The 12585-nt window shown below is 37.4% G+C and overlaps 1 protein-coding gene across 2 annotated transcripts in view; it reads right to left on the bottom strand.

The window, feature by feature from the left end:
• Positions 1-12585, bottom strand: part of MEIS1 (Meis homeobox 1) — a 129941-nt gene that overhangs the window by 46718 nt on the left and 70638 nt on the right. For both annotated transcript variants that reach the window (XM_012639223.1, XM_012639222.1), the window contains one exon: positions 10404-10549. In XM_012639223.1, the coding sequence (XP_012494677.1) occupies positions 10404-10549 (146 nt within the window). The remainder of the gene's footprint in view (positions 1-10403; positions 10550-12585) is intronic.

The raw sequence follows: 12585 nt of genomic DNA, 5'->3' as shown, positions 1-12585 counted from the left end.
AGAAATCCATCAGTACATAAAGGGCAACTGTCCATTACTGCCTCATTTGCAGACATTCCTTCCCCTCATTTTTGGTAAATATTTCCCTTAAATTGCTATGTGTTTACAGTGTAAAAACGAATTAGGAAAGTGCTCACACCTGTTTCTGTTCAGTAACTGCTGCACTGAGGTATATGTAACGTGCTTAAAGATAGAATAAATATCTAGACATTATTACATCTGTGTGCAAAGGGTGGTAAATTAGATCCTAATTACATTAACAGGGATTCTGCCTCCCAGCTTAAATTTTACATGAGCACTCTGCAAAAATCCAAAAGCTCTGCTGTGGTTTCTTTATGAGCTGGTGATTACAGCTACTTCCTATGCGGTCACTAAATATTCTGTTTACAAATAAATGAAGAAGCTTTGAGCCAACTTGCCAGAGTAATAATCTATTTTTTTTTTTTCTCCCTCTCCCTCTTCCCAACAAACCCTCGCCACATATGCATGGCAACAATCAGGAGCCCTGGCTTCATCTAATTACTCCATCACATAATTTCACAAATTGCCTTGTCACTGGGGAGCCAAGTGCAAAACACGCTCACAGTGGGATTTCAGGCAGCAGCTTTCATTTACTACTCATTCCTTGTTAAATTAAACACGAAAACACCAGTTGTGTGAAAGAAGTCAAAAAGAATGCCTGCAAACGAGCCAGACAAGTATATCTTCTATTTACCATTTCACCAAATGCATTGTTGACAACAGGCATCTCCAGCAGGAGGATCCATCCCCTTGTCTGACCCATGTTCGTTTCAATGTAGCTGCTACAACAGAACCCTTGCCAAAAGGCTAAGAACACATGCGCCTCTCCAGAAAGTAAACTTCATCATCTGTCAGTAGGAAACATGGGCACATAGTTAAAAAACCTGATATTCTCAAGCCCCTCTATGCTTTACCCTTTCTGCTACATGAAATGTCTACCCATGACCTTCACATAAGAACCTGTATTTGTATTAGATGAATGATGCTAAGCCCTTTGAAGGTATATACAGCATGCCATATTTCTATTCTGGCTAGAAAGAAGGAAGGATATTCCACTAATCTTTAAAAGTTCTCAAACGGAAAGGAAAGATCATCCATCAAGTTCATACAGTATTAGGTATTTTCCTTTTAACTATTAATGCCTTGCATGTTTCTGAAACACATCAAGATAAATGCTCACCCATCGAATTACGGATGTGGGTGGAAGAAGAAGATTGTACGGTGGGTGACATTACTAGAGGGAGTGAACCCGAGGTGACACTCCTGGAAGCTGACATTTTTATATCAACAACTAAACACAGCCACTGGTAATTAAAGGTATCGCTTTGTAGCTCAGGAGCCAGCGGGGTCAGGTACCGTTTTACATCACAAGCCAGTCCTTTATGCATGTAGATTTGCCAGCATTATCTGCACAGGGAGAAGGAGACATTAGCAGCAGCTGTCTCTCTGCTTTTACACTGAAAATTCTATTCATACAGACAGGTGGAGTAATTTAAAAGCCAATGTGGTACAATTTCGATGTGACTAATGTCACTGCCTACTAAAATGCCACCATTACCACTGTTTATGGAAACATTACTAAAATTACATTTTATTCATAAGAATTTTAGGATTCCGGTTATTACTAGCTTTAAAATGATCAGACCTCGGTGTCATATCCAGAGTGGAGGCTTAATTCTCCAGGGTTTAGCAGCCTTCTTTGCCGAGAAACGACAGTTGGATTGTAGTTTCAAGAGTAATCGGGACTGCATAAGCAGTATCCTCTATCTCCATAAAGCAAATTAAAGACATAGCTCTTTGGTGTCCTGGACACGTGACAGGCAAAAAAAAATCTTCAAGGAGCTCAATTCTGTCTTAGAAGGTTTAGTTAGGATTTGCATGAGGAAAGATGCTTCACCCCCAAACCACTATCAGACCATTTTTAGACAGGGGTAGAGATTTGCATATTGCTGTAAGGAAGGAGGAGCAGTTAAACAATGCTTAAAATCTGAAATTCTAACAATACAGAAATTATTAAGATTGTCACAAAATATCAATGGCTGTAGCTTTCTTTGCCTTTTTTAATGGGTAGATATGTCTGGAAAAAGAATCCAGATAGGAAAGGACCATCCTTGACCCCTAGTTACTAAGAACCATCAGATTGCATTATGAAGTTTTATGCCAAGCCCTCTGGCTCATATTTTTATTTTTTAAAAAATACTAATTAGCTAGCTTGTGGAATGAGATTATAATTATACCTGTGAACTCCGACAATGCGGTTTGATTTGCTCTGCATTTGACAGGCAACGTGGTAGAAAGCACATGGAAATTCAAGTCAGGAGATCCTGGTTCGAGCTCAGCCAGTTCCTTGCTTTCGACCTTGAGAAAAATCATTAACTTCTCTAAACTTCATTTTTGTTTCCTGCCTACCTCACAAGATTGTGTTAACAATCCAGTGTATGTGAAAATATTAAACTATAAAGCACCACAGAGACACATATTACATTTTCATTGAGCCTTTTGATCATTTTTTTCTTCAGCTGTTAAAAGAACAGAATATCCAATGTCAAAATGGCCAAGCAATTAATAGCTCAATGTTTAAAAACACAATAAAGTCACATTATGTAGGTAGGAGATGATCATTTTATTTCTTTTTCAAATGAAATTGAGTCATTTTTGTGAAGTTTTTTTCACAGGAAGTTTAGAGACTGGCTTTTTAAAAAAATAATAATAATAGATAAGAATTATTCCTAAACTTCTATAAACTGCAATAGAAATGATCTTCTTGATCTTTCTTACCATGAGTGTTCACTTAACAAACTACATCTCCTGGCCTTTGGACATCTCCAAAACTTCCTAAGACACTGAATTCTCAGGGTCATTTGTGTCATGGGTCAAATGAGTGCTTGGGCACTGCAGCAATACTAGCAACAAAGTTAATGCGGAAACAGATAAAAACTGACCACAGAATATTAAGAACTGAAATGCAAAGACAGCTAAAAGGTTAAGTTCATATATACCACCCCATTTTTTTTTGGAAGAGATAATGCCAGCAGGACATTCAAATTCAAATAGTTACCAAAGACCTCTATTTCAGAATATTTCTAAAATACAAACCCAAGTCATTTCTATCTCATTTAAATATCAATTAATTTAGGATGTTTGCATTTGAAACCTCAAGTTATTTAAGGTCTACCTTTTCTTTAGATAGAAAAATACATTTTGTATTGGGACCCATGCTCACTGGGCTATAATTTGCTGAGTAAAAGCATTTTGCAATGGAAAGAAAAAACAAGGACTGAAAGGTCTTTCAAATGTTAGAATATTTCATGGCACAACCCTTTCAGCTACTCCTTTGCTCCTGATGGCTCTCCACTGGCCCAAGGAGAAAGAGATGCCTTATCTGGGTTCTTGAACAAGCTCTTTGGCTCCGATACACTGAGGTGAGTATCAAGTCGACTGAGGCGAGCCGACTTTACCAGGCTCAGGGCTCTGCAAAGAAGGGACAAGCAATACTGAAACACCAGCACCCTTGTCAGGAGCAATCATTTTGACATGAATCCACCTAATCACTATCATTACTATCTTGAGGCATCAATAAAATATTTTTTGCAAAATTGATCAGTTTTTCCTACTAAAATTCATAGATGGCAGGGGTTCACAGAGGTTTATCTTACAGAAAACTGCCCAAGTATATAGGGACAAATATGCTCACACTGTCATAATCACACTTTAATAAGAAAGACTGAAATATGACGTGGATGTTTCCAGTTGAGTCAAACAAAATATCCTAAATTCCATGATATGTAGATTGACTTCTATTGGCAAAACAGTCAACCAACCAAACAAACAAAAAACCCCAAACACTACAATCCTTTCTAAAATAAAACCATCTGATTTTCCCTCATCAAACATCCATTCTTTAAGGCAAGGTATCTTCACCGGGAATCTTAAACATTGAGAAAATAAAGAGTCAAACTTAGCCAAACTCCTAAGGGTTGGGTTGAGTTAGTAACAAAAATATACACACACTCCCGCCTGTATGTGCGCTACTCCAACTTGTACCTGAAAGACAAATTGAGGAGGAACAGTCGCATGTTCACTGACCAACTTTGATATTTCATCTTTAAAAATATATCGTCATTAATTGAAATAAAAAGAAGACATGATATTGATAATACACTTCGAAGTACAAATGGCTGGCTAGTGTTCAGACAGTTATGTGCATCAACAACAACTTAATACATTGCACTGTTGTGGGCACTTTTCCTTTGTGGGCACATAATCCTTTATTTAATTAGCCCAATTAAGAGTATTTCAGAAAACCAAACTATTGTGTGTTTTTGTCTTATCCTTGGAAACAAAAGAAAAATTTTAGAATGCTCCGACAAATTGCCAGCCAGACTCTACCAAAAGTCCCTTATAGTGAAACAACCATCAGTGAAATGAATAAACCGTTGATTTCATAAAAATCTCAATTATACCCTGAAAGTAACATAGAGTCCCAGTCAGAGCTCATTGGTTGAGAAGTCCTATGTACCCGGGTAAATGGGCAATTTTAAAGTTGGACTTTTGTTTTTACTTTTGATTGTTTTCTCCCCCCATGCCTCCTCATCAAGCGACTGTGATTACCCCAGGTCAGAGGTGCATAGCTGCGAGTGGGGAAGAAAGGCTGGGGCAAGGAGAAGGAGGTGCTAGGAGGCTGGGAGAGAGCTTTGCCAGGTCACTAATGGCCTCTGGGGCAACAACGTGGAGAACAGGCTGATGCTTCCCCTTTGATCTTCTAATTCACAATGATCATTAGTATTAACTCCGATTCTTCTGGGTGAAGAATTCCAGCTGTAGCCTTTTCAGTTTACCTGACCTAAGAAAATTCATCACCCATCCCATTAGGATTTCAATAACCAGCTAAGAAAAAGAAAAAGGCAGTTGCCCCAGAATCTGGAAACCACCCGCTTCATTATTAAAACAGAGTTTATATGATGTGTATCACAGAAGAATTAGGGCATTCCAGTATTCCCCTCGAGTAATTAAACAATCTACTCCATTTTCCTCCTGAGACAGATAATTCCCACTTGGGTGAAAACTAGTCAGGGCCCTTATCTCGGCAAAGTTGAAATCTGCTACCTTCAAAGTAGCAGAGATCTTTTAAAATTTAGCGGGTTTTGTCATTCGAGCCTGGGTTAGTTTCAGCTAAGCCACGCTTTGGTCACAGGTGAAGGCAAATGTGAAAAAGTAGTAACTGTAAGGATAATCTTATACATTTAAGAGAGCTGATTTTTGATAGGGTACATGGACATCTGAAAGGAGAAAAATCTTCTCACTCCTTCATACTAGTTCTCAAGTGCCTTAATTTAATAATTAATAATTTATCAGCAGGTAACACAGAGTGAAGAAAGAATCAAAGTTACCTGCTATCTCCACAAACCACTTCCCTGGCTCGGACGTGTGACAATGAAGGTAGGTTAGGACAGGTTTGAAGAAGGGACTGCTTTCTTCAAAGACTTTGTATTACCCTGATGGACATTTCAGGCAAGAATGTGAGAATATAGTTGTCCTGTCCTACCATCTGCTTGGAACTGCCCCGCATCTTTTAGGACAGGCAGCTAAAGGATTCTAGCCCAGAAGGCACAATATGAATATTTACTGTCAAAACCGGCAGAGTGTAGAGCTGAGGGAGATAGAGAGAAATAGAAGTGGGAGGAGAGGAGAAAATTCCATCTGCTACCTACCTCCGTGCCTACCTATAGGTCCTTCTACCTGCCTCTTGACCTTTCGCTAACCTTGATCAACAGATGGGTTATCTGGATACCAATTAGATGTACTTTTTCATCACAATATTTCATAATGTTTTGAGAGTAATTCTTCCAAAATTGCAAGGAGAGATATGACACTAAGATGTCTCCAACGGATCTTGTTACTAAAAGTAAAACCAATGAAACAACATCTGTCTCTTCTAGAGCATTCAATTCCCAATTCAGTTCCATTTACTCCGTCCTTAGAGTGGCGGACCCGCAGGGCACTTTTCATCTAATAGTGTTTCTATGGAAACGCTATTCTCAACCTGGAAGATTCTACAACCCCTCACATTGGCTTTATCCACAATGAGAGGAAAGTCTTATAAATCAGAAATCAAGACATAAAGTTGGCTACACACAAAAAAAATATTTTACAGGCTTGAAGTTCATACACACAAAAAGAAAGAAAATGAAACAAAAACACATAGCAAACATGTGTATCTGACTTAGGAACAAACTTTGTCTCCATAGTAAAGCTTAACCTAATGGGATCCTTAAGATGGGGAGTAAGAGAGAAAATGTGAATGAAAATCCTCAATTTACCTTCAGGGTCACCTTCCCCAGTTCGCCCTGAGGATCACCTCTCCTACTGGTCAAGGCCAAATGCTGACCCTCCAATGCTTTTTCCACCTGAATGTGTAGGTATGTGTTTTAACTACCTCCACTCTCCCTAACTTCCAGTATTCCTGGGACACACAGCGGCAATAAACAGGAAAATATAGTCACTGCATATTTTAAATAAGAACCACATTAACTGCTTTTCTATTTAGATTACACTTAAAACTGCAATATGATAGCATAGGAAAACAGAAAAGAAAAAGGACCCTTGATTTTTACCTTAAACACTGTATTTATTCCTTTTCCTCATTTTCACTAAGCCCTTGGACGCATATGTTTGTAACACTATGTAGCAAAAGAACTGATAATATACAAAACACATCCAGTTTAAGCACTATGACATAGTAGGCTATGTTTACAGTTGGAATAATGCCTTCAAGAAGGAAAAAGAAACTTTGATGTTACATATCCCCCTGAACTGACTGTGACTACACGGTGACTCACGTGCAAATATTAAACACTTTTTAATTGTTTGCAATAATTTATCTTCAGGCAAATGCAAGCATTTCTATTCTATTAATAAATACTTTTATTTTCTTTCTAATTCTTATTATCTAAATGATGTCAGTCATTCTTTTCAATTCCAGGGAATAGTTTCTTTTAAGAGACCTTCTTTACTTATCAACACTGGCAAATGTTCAACTTAGTCTAAGCTGGGAATTTACCTCACTGAAATTTCCTTTTACCCCATAATCACCAAAGTTTAAAACTCGTTTCCTTTTTCTTTTATTGTTTTCATTATATACAAGTAGGTCCAGTTTAGCTTGCTAGAGACTGTGAGTCCAAGAAGGCAGCTTTAGTTCTCTCTTTGGAGTAGTAAAATGTGCTACTGATTAAATCTACCTGTGGATAACTAAAGACCAGCACATTTTTCTTCTCGTGTAGCTGGGGTGTATATACCTTTATTTCCTTTTTTTTTTTTTTTTTTTTGCTCAGGGCTTATTCTACTCTGCTAACACAGAAATGCTTTAAAGCCCTTTCAAGGGCAGATTTTTTTCACTGAATAAACCCAATGAAAGGATTGAGCCATTTATTTTAAAAAGAAAAAATAGCAATTTGCTTTCAAAAAGTTGTGTGATGTTTCAGAAGATGCCATTTGGCATTTTTAAAAGATTAGGTTACAATTTGCTAATAAATTGCAACTGCTATTGTTTTAACTGTCCAGAATTTCAATTGCTCTTTTATATCTAGCAAGATTTCACACAGGATTTTCTAGATAAGTTGCATTAATCACATAGCCATAATGTGATCATTTAAAATTTGTACACAGTCTTCCTAATGAACTGTACATCCCTGAAGACCTCTCAGAACTTGAAATAAAGTTACTAAAGGATTAGTACTGAGCTGCCAGTAGTTACTTACATTCAGACAAGCAACAATAACTCTCTTTAAATGTTATAGGTTTTTCCATAGAATTTATTAGAATTAGCTCTTGATTATAAATATTACCTGCATTCCTTTAAGAAAAGTAACAAAACAAGGGTAAGGGCATTCCTTATAACTGGAGATGCGTTTGCTCTTGCAGTTAGAGAAGAGGGCAGGAATGTTTCTCATGGGGCGGGGGGAGGGAAAAGGGTGAAAAATTTAAACATATCTCCTAACTTTGCTCTTTAGACGATGTTATAAGGACAATTAGCTTTTTAGAGACCATTATGATTACCAATATTTCTATATGAGCAGAAGGCAATGGAGTCGATAAGAAGGGTAGGACTACCCAACAGAAACCACAAGGCAATGTCTATGAGCATTCATAGAAAGCCAGGGAGACATGGATGAATGGGCTTCCCCTTCCAGGGCAGTGGCATAGGCCAGCAAAGACCTCAAAACTGAAGACAATTAGTCAGGCCTCCGGAAATCAGGCAGTTCATGAATAATTTCTATTACAGTTGCTCCAGTAACACACAGTCCACAGAAGCATTGCAATGCAGGTAAAATCATTCTGGCTGTTGGAAAGTTTATTTTGTTTTGTTAAGAAGGCCATATAGCTGTATGCAAGAGTCTTCACAAGGGTATGATTTAGAAAAACAGGAAAACTGGCAGATGCTCTTGCTCTCTCTCTCTCCTGATTCTGTCCGAATCCATATTTGATTATATTTTATTCAGGGACATCTCAGTTCAAAGAAAAGCCAAAGCTCCTGTGTGGATTGAGATGGGAGCTGAAGAAACCTATTCGTTTTTTTCTGTTAGTATAGGAAATAGAAATAGTTTGGTAATGACTTCAGAGACAACCTGATTTTATCTTGTCATTGCAACTCATTCCTCAAAGTAGGTTAGCTGGTTAGCTCTGGTGATGAAATATCAGCATGGTTGCATCAGCACCTTTGACCAATTGTCACTTCTTATCTACATGTCTTCTTATTTGTTTTTCATGATATGCCCTCAAGGCCCTGGTCCTCTTTCCCTCCCAGTTCATTAGTGGTTGATTAGTTCTCAATGGAAATTTGTGTGAGGCAGATCTCAAAATATCTACTACATGCGACAAGTGTCAGATAAGTAATGGCACCCAAATCAGATTTTAGGTAAACCTAACATGATGTCAAACTCATAACGGCTAACACAACTTAAATCTTCAACTAACTTCCAGCATTAACCAACCCCTAAAATTTACTTAAAAACTGTCAGTGTAGTCTAGTTACTGTTTGGAATCATGATTGGGAAGAGAAGAGAAGAAACTTTTTTTTTTTTTTTGGTTACTCCTGCCACTCTCAATTTTTATTTTATTCACAGATGCTGGAAAATCTGGATTATTTTACACCCTTGAGTGTTACTGGAGGCACTGCCTCTTATCTAGAGGAGCAGAACCAGTGTGGCCTTCAGACGTCCCCTGAGTTTGTCTCCCTGTACCAGAACAACTCAGTGAGGAACACGGCTTTGAAAGTGAGCCAGGGCATGAGGGTGACGGACATGTTTATGACAATGCAGAATTAACTTCGATATTTAAGGGAAAAGATGACTTTAAGAAAAGCAAACTAGGCTAAAAATAGTAACATAAAAGATTTTTCTCCTGACATTAAAAAGAACTCAAGAGTTTTAAGCATTCATTCATCTAGTTAGCTATGCTACAATCTAAATTCATCCTTTGTCCCTAATATTGAAAGTCTCCTGGTCAACAATTTTGCTGGTTATTAAAATATTACTTTATCCATAAATTTTCATTTTGCCTTCTTCCTTCGTGCCACTAAATCAGTATGCACTTATAAAAATATCCACCAAAATATTATTATTATAAATATTTTGAACATGAAATTCATTCGGAACAATAACCAAACAAAACAAATCCCCCGGTGGCATAAAGCCCCAAATCTCCAGTTTCTCACATCTCCAGGAGAATTCCTGCAGTGAAAACAGCAATACTCACACAGACAATATAAACTGTTACTCTGCTTGAAAAGTCACCAGGGACTACACAGGAAGAGCTGACTCTATATTGCTGTTTTCCTTTACAGTTCTAAATACAGGGACAACTTTCACTATGGAGCTCTGACTCACACAAATGTTTTGTAAGGAAGCCAGTGCATTCAAACCACTTAAAAGCAAATTATGTGATCATCTTGCCATTGCAACATGATTTAAATTTTTGTGGACCATTCACTATAAAGGTCCACTACACCACTGAAAGATATTAAGTCTTTCCCTCTGGGGTTTGGCTTACTTTCTTCTTAGTAGGAGCTGATTCTAAGCACTGAAGGGTCACACTTAGAAAAGCAACATCATTGACATACATACTTAAAATCATAAGTGCACATGAACTCCTAAACCTTGTAACTTACAAAAGTTAATAAAATTGCAATAGTGAATTTCAAATAAAACTACTCACTTGGGGTATGTATCTAAGAAACAAGTGCTAACACTTTCATACAAACTGTGGGAATACAGTGATTTATGAAATATTCTAAGTCCAGAGGGATACTTTTTTCTCATTTTTTTCTATCAAAACTGGTTCATTGTCCATATTTAGTTTACATATGTCATTTAGAATCCACTTACTGTTAGATGCTGGAACAGCCACGCCCTCATGATATTTGTGGCTACTTTGGGAAAGATGCCACGCTTTTTGTGACGCTTTTTGTCCTTATCAGGGTCATCATCGTCACCTGTGCTGGGGGAAGCTACACTGTTGTCCAAGCCATCACCTGCAAACATAGTGAATCAAATTTTGACTGATGCTACCTTGACATGCTTTATTCAAATAGAATGCCTTTGGATATAAACAAAACCAAAAGAGCAATTGAAATGATTAATAGTTTCTTTGGTACTGTTGTTGTGTTTTTGTTTTTGTTTTTGTTTTCAAGACAAAGAGAAAGAACAAGGCCTAGGCTCAAAAGTAGTCAAGTCTAAAGAACTTCCAAAGAACAGTGCTAAAGGTCAAAGGGAATGGAGGGAAATATCCAATCTCTTTAGGGGCTTTGTTGTCATGGTAATTATTCCAATATATATAGCTGAGCCAGGTTAAGTGTAACTCTTACTGGGGAGTTAAAACTGGTGGCAGTCATTAGCAGCAGTGCTGTCACTGCTGGGGTACTCAAATGCCACAGACAGTCATTGATGTCAACTTGTGAGAAGATACATTTAAGACATCAACTATTTCCACAAGTGATCTATCTTAAGACTAGTTAAACTAGGATGGGGAAATGTAGGTAATCTGTCATATAAGCAGTTTGACATAGGAATTCTTCAAATAGAATATAATTTTTCTTATAATAGAAAAAGAGCATCAAGTTTAGTAAGGGAAAAACCCTTGACATAGTTTCTTAATTAGAAAACAATTACTATTTAAATCAAATATAGTAATGCTAAATTAACAGTAAATTGGAATTGGATTACACTAATAATCAAAGCAATCTCTATAAATTTGTTCTAGATTTAAATTTTTCTCACTAAAAAGTCACCTGTTAACATATTCCTTTATACTGGATCCTATTTTTCTACTGATTTTTGTTACATTTAAATTGTGTCTTCTAGAAAATATTTTGGCTCTGTGACACAATGAAATAAAAATGTAGTATTCCTTTTATAATGCCATATTTAATAAGAAAAAAATAAGATTTCAATCCATATAATCACATAGTCCAAAATAAGTCACAAGATACAAATGGAAAGGAGCTATTTTTTGTCTTGGCACCAAAGTCAAAAGGGAAAACAACAATGGACCAAACCCGCCACGCTGTAAAGTAGCTTAGCTTCTGTCAAACACCCTTCCCCAGCCAGCCACTACTCTCACCTGGCACCCCAGCTCTTCGGGAAAGCTACTGGCTTTTAGAAACTGACAGGTTGATCTGGGCCCAGAAAGAAGAGCTATAGCAGCCAGGCTTAGCAATGAGGTAACAAATACACCCAAGAGCACATTCACTGGGTCAAATAAATCATTGGAGAGCAATCTACATGGCCCAAGGAACTGGATACTTTGGTAAGACAAGTTTCCTGGTGATTGTGCGTTGGTAGTTTCATTTAGGTAGTTTCATGAATTTCTGTATTTCTCATTTTTGTTATTTAGGATCTACATAACACAAAGAATTCTCTATTATGTTTATTTCACTTTCTTCTGTCTAATCTATGGTAGTTATGCTCCAAAAAGTCAATTGTTTTTAACAGCTCCCTCAGGGGACCCACCCCTTTCCCTGAAAAAAGACAAGTGGCCCCCCACATTCCCCCCCCCCAGATTCCCCAGATTTGTACTGAGCTAAAGTTTAAAAATTTTGTTGGGTGAAGAACAGACTAATTCCAACATTTCTACTATTATTGCAGCATATGCCACAAATGCAAAACTTTTGCAAAACTTTCCGAGTTTAACATTTTATTAATTTAAAATGCACAATTTTATGGTATTTAAAATCCATCTATTTTGTTAAAGTTCCACAGACTCATAGTTTGTGTTCTCACTGTACAAGATCATGAAGACCTGGAACTCCCAAGACGTCACCATGTCAATGGAGAAAGCACCATGTTCCGTGACTGGCTTGAGGTCATGCGGCTGGGCACAGAGCTGTTGGGGTCTGTGCTGCACCAGACACCCACACCCCTAAATCAGTGCTCCTTCCACCTACCAAACTCACTATTTGCATAACCAAGTGTTTTATGAGAAGTCCCCTTGGATTTGCTTAATAAATTCTTTGAAAGTCCAGTATTTAAAGAGGCTTTTTATTCAGCGAAGCAATTTACCATATAAAAT

The sequence above is a fragment of the Propithecus coquereli genome, unplaced genomic scaffold, assembly GCF_000956105.1.
Source record: "Propithecus coquereli isolate 6110/MARCELLA unplaced genomic scaffold, Pcoq_1.0 Scaffold138, whole genome shotgun sequence".
NCBI lineage: Eukaryota > Metazoa > Chordata > Mammalia > Primates > Indriidae > Propithecus > Propithecus coquereli.
This window is presented reverse-complemented; position numbering and strand designations above follow the sequence as displayed.